Source organism: Babylonia areolata, chromosome 6, assembly GCF_041734735.1.
Source record: "Babylonia areolata isolate BAREFJ2019XMU chromosome 6, ASM4173473v1, whole genome shotgun sequence".
Taxonomy (NCBI): domain Eukaryota; kingdom Metazoa; phylum Mollusca; class Gastropoda; order Neogastropoda; family Buccinidae; genus Babylonia; species Babylonia areolata.
Window position 1 is genome coordinate 40,952,369 of NC_134881.1, and position 12,500 is coordinate 40,964,868.

General features: G+C 51.2%; 1 protein-coding gene across 5 annotated transcripts in view; it reads right to left on the reverse strand.

The window, feature by feature from the left end:
- Window positions 1-4,638: 4,638 nt before the first annotated feature.
- Window positions 4,639-12,500, reverse strand: part of LOC143283013 (uncharacterized) — a 48,968-nt gene continuing 41,106 nt past the window's right edge. For all 5 annotated transcript variants that reach the window (XM_076589001.1, XM_076588998.1, XM_076589002.1 and 2 more), the window contains 3 exons: window positions 11,253-12,500; window positions 10,494-10,863; window positions 4,639-7,495 (listed from right to left, as the gene is read on the reverse strand). The exon at window positions 11,253-12,500 is cut by the window's right edge and continues 815 nt beyond it. In XM_076589001.1, coding sequence (XP_076445116.1) covers window positions 4,790-7,495; window positions 10,494-10,863; window positions 11,253-12,500 — 4,324 coding nt within the window. In that variant the 3' untranslated portion in view covers window positions 4,639-4,789. The remainder of the gene's footprint in view (window positions 7,496-10,493; window positions 10,864-11,252) is intronic.

Genomic DNA, 12,500 nt, shown 5'->3' on the forward strand with positions numbered 1-12,500 from the left:
CGTTTTTACCCCGCCATGTAGGCAGCCATACTCCGTCTTCGAGGGGGTAATTTTCACATTTGAATGTTTCCATTTACGGGCGCAAGTGGTTAAAGCGTTGGACTTTCAATCTGAGGGTCCCGGGTTCGAATCTCGGTGAGGGCGCCTGGTGGGGTAAAGGGTGGAGATTTTTACGATCTCCCGGGTCAACATTATGTGTAGACCTGCCAGTGCCTGAGCCACCTTCGTGTGTATACGCAAGCAGAAGATCAAATACGCACGTTAAAGATCCTGTAATCCATGACAGCGTTCGGTGGGTTATGGAAACAAGAACATACCCAGCATACATCCCCCCGAAAGCGGGGTATGGCTGCCTACATGGCGGGGTGAAAACGGTCATGCACGTAACAGCCCACACGTGTACATACGAGTGAACATGGGAGTTGCAGCCCACGAACGCAGAAGGAGAAGACGAAGAAGAAGAATGTTTCCATTTATAAAGAGAGGATTAAGGGAGGATTAATGTTGAGTTAGAGTAAATATGATAGATGGAGGGTGGAGTTAAAATAAAAAGCGGAGAGCTTGGGGGTTGATATTTCATAAATGTTAAGTCTGTCGTCAGTCAGTTTGCTTTTTCATTGAGCTGGGTGGTAGTTGGGTTGGGTTGTTGCAGGGTGTGGTGTTGTTGTTTTTTTCCAACAGAAATGTGTGTGATAAATCAAGCTGTCATGATAGGAGACGGGGTGTAGTGTGGTATACAGACACACAGATAGATATCCAGCTGACACGTCTGCACTTTATTGCTACAACACCCCCACCCCCCCCCCCCCCCCCGCCATCCAGCCACCGCCCCCTCCCATCCCCTCCCTCTTCCTTACCCCCCCCCCCAACCCCCCAACCACCCAACCATCCCTAACCCCCCACCAGCCCCAAACCACCCCCCCACCCACCTCCCGTCTTTTTACTCCTCACCTACCCTCCCACCCCCGCCCCCGCCCACTTCTCTCTTTCATGGAACCGACATGGCAGCAGTGCTGAAACATGCGCAAAATCGGAACGCGTGTTACCTCACTTAACTCTCTCCATACGAACGGCGAAAGAGACGTCGTTAACAGCGTTTCACCCCAATTACCACCATCCAAATATTGCAAGCGGAAGGCTCTTATACTGAAGAGGTGAATGTTGACAAAGAATACCACGATTCTGACGACGGAGGCTAAAGGTTGGGTCATTGAGACACCCCACTGGACATCCGAGGGGTCTGTGTAGAGGAGAAGAGAGGACTGGCTGTACGGAGTGAGTTAAGGCGGGAGAAGGTGTCAGCGTTCAGGCACAGAACAGGCCACAACCGCCTAATAAACCGCTTCTTGTTCTAAAACTAAATTCCTAACCTCCGCATTGGTCACTCACTCAGTACGGTACCCCTCCAGTGGGACTGACAGCCAGACAGGCGACAACAGAACATCAGCTGCAATCCTGCCGCCCCCCCCCCCCCCCCCCCCCCCCCTCCCCCCTGCAATGAAGCGCTCAAAACGAGGAACTGGGCTCGATGGAACGCCAACTGACCTGCTGAAAGCTCAACGGTTTGTCTGAAGAACCTGCAGAGCACAGCGTCATCTATCGCAGTGATTTTGGGTGTCCATCTGAGGAACGAGAAGAAGAAGAGGAGGAGGAAGAAGAGGAAGAGGAAGAAGAGGAGGAGGAAGAAGAAGAGGAAGAAGAAGAAGAGGAAGAAGAAGAAGAAGAGGAAGAAGAGGAAGAAGAGGAAGAAGAAGACGAAAACAAAGGGCATGGAACGACACACACACACACACACACACACACACACACACACACAAACAAACAAACAAACAACACACACACACACACACACACACACACACACACACACACACACACACACACACACACACAGATAGAGAGAAACGGAAACACATAGTCGCGTGCATTGATAACAAAACAGTATACTCTGTTTAAAACCCGTACTAAAACCACAAACGACAACAGCAAATGAATGATGCACGTGCAAAACGATACATGTACACGAACAACATTCAACTCTTCAGTCTACACAATGGTACATGCACTTTCCGCATACTGACCGAGAAGGCCGTGGGTAAGTTCTGGACAACAAAGAGAGATTCAGGCAAGGCGAATGTCACTCAATGGATTATCTGACACAATACAACAGTATTATATTCCTCCATACGCGCAATCTACTTACCTTATAAACTCGTTTACTTCTTATAATATAACACACTTAGTACCTCTCTGAGTGTTACCTAAATTAATTAAAAGGTAAATAAATAAATAAATAAATGGATGAATAAATGAATAAATAAACAAATGAATGAATGAATGAATGAATGAATGAATAAATAAACAAATAAATAAAAAAACAGGAAGCAAGCAAAAAAGCTGTACGTATGATCGACGAAGAAGTGTATTTTTCTCCTGATGATAATCATTTGCCGCTGATGTATGAAATAGCTGTGTTGATTGATAAGTTTTAATTAGTCTAAGGTATTCCTCCACTTGTTTTGATATCGTTAGGTACCGTGAGGTTACATGTAGTCGCGAGTAGCGACTGACTGAATGAAAAAACAAAAACGAAAAAAAAACAAAAAAACAAAAACGTTCGTTATGGTAAACAAAATAAATGGGTTCCTTTCGTCTACACACACACACACACACACACACACACACACACACACACACACACACACTGAAAGCATGAAAACATTAAACAAATAAAGGGGTTTCTTTCCCACAACTGAAAAGCAGAAATCGTGAAAGCATAAAAAAAGGTAAAACAACAAAGCGCCACAGGCAAAAATACACACAACTGTAACAAGTTGAAAAATACACCCCAAAACAACTCTACACCACACACCTTCACACACACACACACACACACACACACACACACTACCAAACTTGGGACAAGTGGGGTACGTTGTGAAAAGCTAGGACAAGCAAAGTATTTCAGAGAAATGTGGGACTTCTTCTTCTTCTTCTGCGTTCACTCGTATGCACACGAGTGGGCTTTTACGTGTATGACCGTTTTTACCCCGCCATGTAGGCAGCCATACTCCGTTTTCGGGGGTGTGCATGCTGGGTATGTTCTTGTTTCCATAACCCACCGAACGCTGACATGGAGTACGGGATCTTTAACGTGCGTATTTGATCTTCTGCTTGCATATACACACGAAGGGGGTTCAGGCACTAGCAGGTCTGCACATATGTTGACCTGGGAGATCGTAAAAATCTCCACCCTTTACCCACCAGGCGCCGTCACCGTGATTCGAACCCGGGACCCTCAGATTGACAGTCCAACGCTTTAACCACTCGGCTATTGTGGGACAAAATAGTACTCTCAGGAAATCTAGGAAAAGCAATGTGCTTTCTAGAAAGAAAATAAAGCATTGAAATAGTTACCAACAATGGTGGGACAAAAACACTGTGCTTTCTAGAATACACTGGACGAAATGTGTGCTTTCTACAACGCTGCGACAAGCGGTGTGCTTTCTGGAAAGTTTACAACACAGTTTGCTATCTAGATATCTGGGGAAACAGCTGGGTGCTTTCTAAAAGGTTTTGGGACATGTGGTATGCTTTTAAGAACATTTGGGCAAACAGTTTTTACGTTCCAGAATGCTGGGACAAGCTTTCAAGAAATCTGGTACAAGCAGTTTGTTTTCTAGAAGTAGTGGACCAGCTGTGCATGTGCTTTCTAGACACAAGGGAAATGAAATTCTGAAGGAAAAAAAAACGACACAGGCGCAGACTCACAGTGTGCCATGGTCGCGGAAGCGAGCATGCGCAAGCGGGGAAGGGAGGTCACTCCACAGCACAACATTAATTTTTCTTTTGCTGCTGCATGGTGGTTCCACGCAGAACTATGATTACAAATGCAAAAAACATTTTTAACTAACCTCACTGAACACTCTTCAAGAAACAGTAACAAACGTAAGACAAACGCTATGCAATTCTAAACGTATGCAAAACCAGAATAATGGCTGTTGTAATAATAATAATCATCATCATCATCATCATCATCAACATCAACATGGTCATGAGTAACCGAAGCAGCATAGTCATTTCTTACCAACAACCCCCTCCCGTGGTTTGCTCACCGATTTCTTCTCTTTCTCCGTGGCTCTCTCTGACTCTTTACCCTTCTCTGCCTTCCTCACCAGCCTCATCCCTTTCCCCCTCTCCCCTGCTACTCCTTTGCAGGATGCTTTGCTTTCCTTTTCCTTCAAGATTTTCTCCTTTTCTTTGTTGGCAGCTGATGCCACTCTACCACTACCACTGCCACTACCAACGGGCTTTGTTTTCTCTTTGCTTTTGGCTTTTGCTGGGGCCTTAGTTTGGGCCTGGGCCTTGCTCGCATCAACTACGACTTCGGTACAACAAACCTCTCCTCCTCCTCCTCCTCCTCCTCCTCCTCCTCCTCCTCCTCCTCCTCTTCCTCCATCTCCTGCCTTACCTTTCTCCTTGTCCTCTTTCTCTTTCTCCTTCTTCTCCTTCACCTCCTCCACGTTGTCCTGCTGAATGGGCAAAATCCTCTGCCGAACGTACACGAAAGGGCGGGACTTCTTCGGGGCGGGTGGGGACTTGCTGGGGTCGGGGAGGGGAGGGTAGTGGTGGGGAGGTTGTGGGGGTGAGGGAGGAGGGGCAGAGCAGCAGGCCCCTCCTGTGTCGGCAGAGGCAACAACAGCAGTTGCAGGTCCTGTGGTGGAGGAGGAAGATTTGGCTGCACGTGCAGCAGCAGGACTCGAAACGGGAGAAGAAGAAGAAGGCTTCGTCAGGATCGTCGTCGTCGCAGCAGGAGTAGAAGAGCCGGCGGTCGCTGTGGTTGTGGGCTTCGAAGGTTGAGACTTGCTTTTGGTTTCTGGCGCTGGCTGTGGCTTGGCTTTCTTCTTCTGGACCTGTGGCGATGGTGGCGGCAGTGCCTGTTGGGGCTTGGGCTTGGTGGTGCCGCTAGTGTCTTGTTTGGTCGGGGCGGCGTCTTTCTCTTTGGCGCTGCTGCTGTTTTCTGTCTTCGTCGTCGTCGTCGCCGTCGTCTTCTTCTTCTTGACGGACAGTAGCCTTTGCATGAAGCCTTTCTTTTCCTTCTTTGCTTGGATAGACTCTCTGAGGACGAGCTGGTCGCCTGCTGAGCGGGCGTGGTGGTGGCAGGTGCCGCGGCCAAGGGTGCAGAGCTGACTGAACTGTCGTCTCCATTCCCTTCCACCGCGGCCGTGTCTGCAGAGCCCGTAGTCCTCATCAGTGCGTCATCGGCTGTGTCAGAAACTGACGTCACGTTGGAAGGCGAACGAGAGTGACATGACGTCACAGCGGTGTCGGCGTTGTTGTCGTCGTCGTTGTTGTTGGCGGGTGTGACAGAGTCCAGGGAGGGGAAGGAAGACTCGGAACAGGAGGAGGGAGTTTGGGTTTCTGTGATGGAGGGGAGTGAGGGCAACTGCTGTAGAGGTCCGGAGTCCGATGACGTCAGACTGCTTGGCGGCACAGCGCCACCTGGGGGTGGTGCGGCTTTCTGGCTGACGGGGATCTTACTGGGCGACGTTCTGGGTGACGTCGCGCCAGACTTACGTAGCAGAGTCTGCGTGGGCACTGTAGCGATCCTGCCCGGGGCAGAGTTGTACCTCAGCAAGGGGAGGCGACTGGGCGGGGTGACCTGGCTGCCCATCTTCACCTTCTGTCTCTCCAGGGACCCGTGGCGGGGCAGGCTCCTGCTGGCGTAGCCGCTGAGGTCTCCCGGTGTCACGGGCGTCCGCGGCTTCAGCGTGGTGATGGGCTGTGCCTTCCGCACAGGAGACGGGTCCTTGGGCCTCAGCACCACGCCTGTGTCCACCAGGAAACGCTGAAGCTGCCTTTGTCTTTGCTGGTCATCTGCAGCACCAACAACAGCAGCAGCAGCAGCAGTAGTAGCTGTGTCCACAACCTGCGCTGCCTGACAGCTCTCTTTGCGAGGGATCTTCGGAGAGGGCGGTGGCTTAGCGGAGAGAGGAGGGTGCAAGCCGTCGGTCTGTTTGGGGGGCGGAGCCTGAGGGGGCTGTTCGTTCACTGCCTCGCCGTCTGTCGTCCTCTTGGAAGTGGGGCTGTTGAGGCGTTCCGAGACGTTCCGGAGTTTGGAGATGCACTCCGTGATCCGACCGTCCACCAGTGCGGGGTCTGTCTCCACGGCCACGTCTCTCTGCTCCGTCCTGTGGGTCATGGTCACCTTGTTGTCCACCTGCCTTTGTCTCCCGCCCTCCTTCGTCACGCCCCCAGCCTGTCCGGAGCCGCCCTCTGCCTTGGCCCGTGTGCAGGACACCGTGCTGGTGGCTTTGTCCGTCTTGGTCACGAAGAACGTCATGGTTCCTTTGGAGAACAGGTGATGGCTGAGGGTGGAGGTTTCTTTCTCGAAAGTGACCTTGGGTAAGGTGTTGACCCCGATGCTGCTGAGGTGTTTGGAGACGTCATCCTCGTGGCAAATCAGATTCTGATCCGCGGAACTCTCCTCTCCCGCTGGCACGGGTTGCAGAGTCTGCGTTCCAACCTCGGCGTAGTCCAGAACCTCTGTCAGAGTCTCCCCGTCCACCATGGGCACGCGACAGTCCTCCAGGTCAGAGTCCGACACCAGCTCAAAGTTGGCTTCAGGAATCACGATCAGTTCGTCCACGTCGATTTCGCTCAGGAGGCCGATGTAAGGGAGGGATTCCGTGGACGTGGCTGCATCCTGAGACTCCAGCCCTAAAAAAGGCTTCGCTGCCAAATCTTCTTCGAAATCGAACGACGTGGCGATGCTCTTATCGTACAGCGCCGCAGTGGAGGTTTGAACCTCAGCGTGCATCAATCCTGGTGAGGCTGACAGGCAGGACAGAGCCATGGTGGCCACGTCATGGGTGTCCGGTGGGGTGGGGTCCGTGGAGGTGTCGGTGAAGGTCTTGGTCAGCCCCAGCTGCTCCAGCTTCTCGGGGTGCTGGCAGAGGAGGCACTCCGTGTAGCTGTAAGAGGTCTGCACCTCCTTCACCCTCCGCCTGTGTCGCGTGGTGTTAACCTCCTTGTTCACCACTCCGGGATTCGGCCCGCACTGGCTCTCGCCGTCTTTGAATTCTTTACAAGGCGACGACGGAGGAGGTTGTTCGTCTTCTGACATCTGTTCAGTCATGCAGCCCTCATCCGCGACTTCCACTCCTCCTCCTCCTCCTCCTCCTCCAGCCATGGTGGTTCCCTCATTCTCCACGCTGACCTCCACCTCCGTCTGGGCGTCGAGCATCACAGTTCTGTCCGTCAGCGTCTCGCTGTCGCACACCACCAGGCACGTCTCCACGGCGGATTCCCGCGTGGTCGTCACCTCGGTGTGCGTGGCCTGGTCCATCAGCGTGATGGGCACCGTGGCCACGCCCACTTCCAGCACGGCGGGACGGGGCGGGGTGACTCCAGTGCTGATCATCTGGGGCTGCGGGGTGGTGGTCCAATCATCCACCGTTCTGACGGTGGGCGTGGCCGTCTCCTTGTCCATCACCTGTCATCAAGAGAGAGTCTGCTGTGGATGAGTGGCGTGGTGTGGGCGGGGCGGGGCGTGGCGTGGCGAGGGGGTAGGGTTGGGGGGGGTGGGGGTGGGGGGCACCTTACATGACATGACATGACATGACACACATGGCTGCATGCACGTGTCACGTTGCCAGCAAAAGAGTCTGATAAAAGATCGGTCTGCGAGATTATATCCTGAGGTTTTAGTGCGTAGTATGCCTCTGTGTGTGTGTGTGTGTGTGTGTGTGTGTGTGTTATATGTTTTTGTTTTGTTTTTGTTTTTTACCTTATTTTTGATTCAGTCGCCGTCACAGATGTCAAGAGTAATAACTGCTAACGGGGTCTTGCTCTGTGGAGCAGTGCAGTCCGTGTATCCCTTAATTAATCTAAGGGTTGGTGATGTTGGCAGTGAAACATTCTGTTCTATTGCTCCTTTCCTGTCCGTTCCTTTATTTTTGACTCACTTGTGTAAACTTCTTCTTCTTCTTCTTCTTCTTCTTCTGCGTTCGTGGGCTGCAACTCCCACGTTCACTCGTATGCACACGAGTGGGCTTTTACGTGTATGACCGTTTTTACCCAGCCATATAGGCAGCCATACTCCGCTTTCGGGGGTGTGCATGCTGGGTATGTTCTTGTTTCCATAACCCACCGAACGCTGACATGGATTAATGGATCTTTAACGTGCGTATTTGATCTTCTGCTTGCATATACACACGAAGGGGGTTCAGGCACTAGCAGGTCTGCACGTATGTTGACCTGGGAGATTGTAAAAATCTCCACCCTTTACCCACCAGGCGCCATCACCGTGATTCGAACCCGGGACCCTCAGATTGAAAGTCCAACGCTTTAACCACTTGACTATTGCACCCGTCCACTTTTGTAAACAAAGTGAGTCTATGATTTAACCCGGTGTTCGGTTGTCTGTGTGTGTGTGTGTGTGTGTGTGTGTGTGTGTCCGTGGTAAACTTTAACATTGACATTTTCTCTGCAAATACTTCGTCAGTTGACACCAAATTAGGCATAAAAATAGGAAAAATTCAGTTCTTTCCAGTCATCTTGTTTAAAACAATATTGCACCTCTGGGATGGGCACAAAAAAACAAAAAAATGAAGCCTAATTATATGCAAACTGCATTTACTGTTATATTTTTTGTATTCTCTAAACTTGGCACTTTGATCTGATATTCTGACCCAACAACAAGAGCAGTCATTATTATCATTTTTTGTTCAAACAGGAACTTCTTTTGCTAAGCATGGAACTTTTATCTATTTTGCAAACGTTTTGGTGCAGATAGTAAAAAAGGGAAATTACTCTGTAATTAATGCAGGGGGACTTAATTTGCTTTAAACTGATCTTTCTCATCTTAAACATTACATTTTGAAATTATACTCAATAATAAAAAAAAAAGGGAAATTACTCCGTAATTAATGCTAGGGGACTTAATTTGCTTTAAACTGATCTTTCTCATCTTAAACATTACATTTTGAAATTATACTCAATAGTAAAAAAAAAAAAAAAAAAAAAGAGGGAAATTACTCTGTAATCAATGCTAGGGGACTTAATTTGCTTTAAACTGATCTTTCTCATCTTAAACATTACATTTTGAAATTATACTCAATACATAAAAAGCTTGGATTTTTTTTTTTTAAAGTGTATCACAAGTGAGTCTTGAAGGCCTTGCCTCTCTTGTTGTTTGTTGTTTTTGCTTGCTGCCTTGCTTGCCTTGCTTGCGATCCACTGGCATGCCTGCTTGTTCACTAGTTTTGTTGGACACTCGCTTGCTTGTTGGATTCCTAGTTCGAGAGTTGGAGAAGACTACTGGGTCATTGCCAAGCTACGGACAGATGGAGAGAAGTGAGAAGGTGAGAGACTGGAGACAGACAAACAGAATGTCGCATACCACGTATCACGAGAAAATCGTAGTTGCTCTCTCTCTCTCTGTCTCTCTCTGTCTCTCTCTCTCTCTCTCTCTCTCTCTCTCTCTCTGTGTGCGTGTGTGTGTGTTACTCGCTTCCGTTCCGTACAGATGTGAGCGATGTTGTGTCTCTCAGTTTAACGCTGTGTTATACTCGTACATTATACATGTATTAAGTATAACTACATTTATATGCGTACATGTTTGTGTGTCTCTTAGAACAACGGCAGATGTGTAAGTCGGCCAAAGTGCTAATATCTTCACCGTTGGAAAATAAAGATTCATTCATTCATTCTCTCTCTCTCTCTCTCTCTCTCTCTCTCTCTCTCTCTCTCTCTCTCTCTCTCTCTCTCTCTCTCTCTCTGGTGTTGAAGATGAGTTACACTTTATCTTATGTTGTCCTGCTTTAAGTAAATTAAGAGAACAGTATATTCCACGAAAGTATTTTAAGTTTCCAAATCAGTTTCGGCTAAGTCTTTTGATGGCATCTAATAAAGAAAGCATTGTAAAGAATTTGTCCATTTACATATATAAAGCATTTAAGTTAAGATCAATAATGATATCATAATTCCTTTGATGACTGTTTCGCCTTGTGCACTTGCATGTTTAATAATGTTGTATACTGCACCCCTTCATGAGGGGCAATGGCCTATATGAATAAATCATCCGAATCCGAATCTCTCTCTCTCTCTCTCTCTCTCAACCCATCACAACCCCCACAGAAACGAAACAACCCATCCATCCATCCCCTACCCCAACCTCAACACTCACACTCACACACACACACCACCTCCATACTGCCCAACAAGCCCCTAAACTCAACATTTTCGACTGTGACCATCGTAACAGCAGAGGAGGAAAACTGCTGTTCCCGACAGTGGAGAGTGTCTTGCCCAAGACTTTTCACACAGAGAAATCTGTTGTGATAAAAAGAAATACAAATACAAGTTACAATCCCCACTGTCTTTGCCAAGAGGGTTTTAGGACAGTCGGCGTTGGGGATGGTTCCCCAAAAGACAAAAACTAACCTCCAAGGCTGCAGCACTAAGAGCCAGTGCAATTTTCTCATACATACCTGCAAAAGCGAAAGCGTGTCGGTGCTGGTCGTTCTGCAGGACAACATACGGACGTTGGGTCCCACGGCCCTGGTGACGCACTTGGCTGGGGCCGTCTCCGTGGCCTTGTCCGCCTTCACGGGCCCCATCAGACCCTGAGTCATGCCCACAGGGACGGAGGACATGGACAGAGGACGGGGAGAGGAGGAGGCTGGAGATCTCCCCGTAACGAGAGGAGGGAGAGGGGGTTTGGTGAGGGGCGTGGTGTTGGGGCCGTGAGGGGATGATGGTGGTGGTGGTGGGTGAGGGGGCGTAGGGGTAAGGGCGGAGGTGGCGGAAGGTGTTGGAGGGGAGAGGAGGGGGTCCGGCATGGTGGCTTTGGTGGAGAGGCTGGGAACGGTAAGATAAGGTGAGACAAGGGTTAGTTCATAAAATGAATGAGTGCGCGCACACACACACACACACACACACACACACACACACAAACACACACACACACACAACAAACACACACACACACCACACACACACACATACACACATACACCACACACACACACACACACACACACACACACACACACACACACAACACACACACACACACACACACACACACACACACACACACACACACACACACACACGCACACACGCACACACACACAACACACACACACACACACACACAACACACACCACACACAACACAGACACACACACACACACACACACACACACACACACACACACACACACACTTAAAACAAAGTACAAACCTGGGTGTGGTCTGAGCGGGCCGGTGCACCGTCTTGGGCCCCGAGGTGTTGGTGCAGGCAGCCACGCCCACCGGCCTCATCTGCACGGCGAAGTCGCTGGTCTGCCTCTGGACCGTCAGGGTCGCCGCGTCCGAGGTGCACGAGCTGGCCGTGGAGGTGGCGCGCTCTGAGGTGCCCACGGCCTCCGTCCACGTCATGCGGCTCTCGTGCGTCACCTGCGGCATGGCCGTCTCCACGTCCACGGACTCCACGCGGAGGGTGGACGTACTCTTACTCATCTGACCCTCGAAGGTCGTGCCTGTCGCCACGGACACCACCCTGGGCCCCGCGGTCTGCAGACACACGGACCGCGTCTCCTGGGACGTCATCATGCCGACGCTGTGTGACGTCACTTCGTCGGGCGACGTGGCTTGGTCCAGGGTGTCGGGCACGATCCTGACGCGGAAGGACGTCATGGCGCCGGCGTCGCGGACGGCGGGCAGGACGGGGTCCTTGGGGTGGGGGTGGGGGTGGGTGAGGGTGGTGGTCCTGCTGACAGGGGGCCGGGGGCAGTTGGCGGAACCCGGCGCCAGGCAGACGGAGCGTCTGAGCTCAGCGTCACTGACGAACCTCTCCCCACTCCTGCTGTCCGGAGTCTCCAGCAAGGCGGAGATCTCGGTCTGGATCTTGCGGCTCCTGATCTTGACCGAGGGTGGGGTGACGGGGAAGGAGGAGGAGGAGGCGGCAGCGCTTGCGGCGCTTCCGGTTTCCGCCAGCAGGTCAGGTCTCCGGCTGTCCGAGGCTCCTGATGAACTGCTCCCTCCTCCCCCAGCTCCACACAGGGCGGTCAGGGTCTGGGTCGGGTTGGTGGACGGCGTCAAGGAGATGTCTGTGGCAACCTCAGCGTCCTTGGTCTGTTTGCTGGAGGTCTGCAGGAGGTGGTGGTGGTGGTGGTGGTTTTCCGGTCTGGGTCTGGAGGTCCGGCTGTTTGGGAGGATGTCCTCCTGGTCGTCGCTGGTCTTGTGTCTGAGGAAGGCGGCGGCGATGGCGGCGCCCGTGTTGGGGTAGGTGCTGCCCGTTGCCGCGGCCTGGCCCAGGTGGGTGTCCCTCAGGCAGCTTTCGTCGGTCTGGGTTTTCAGCGTCCTCACGTCCTGTCTCTCCGTCATGGTGCCGCGCGCGCGGTTCACGTGCTGAGGATGTTGGTGATGATGGTGCGCTGTGCTGTTGCTGTTGTTGGATGTGTGTGTCTGCGCGGCGTTTGTGGTTGTA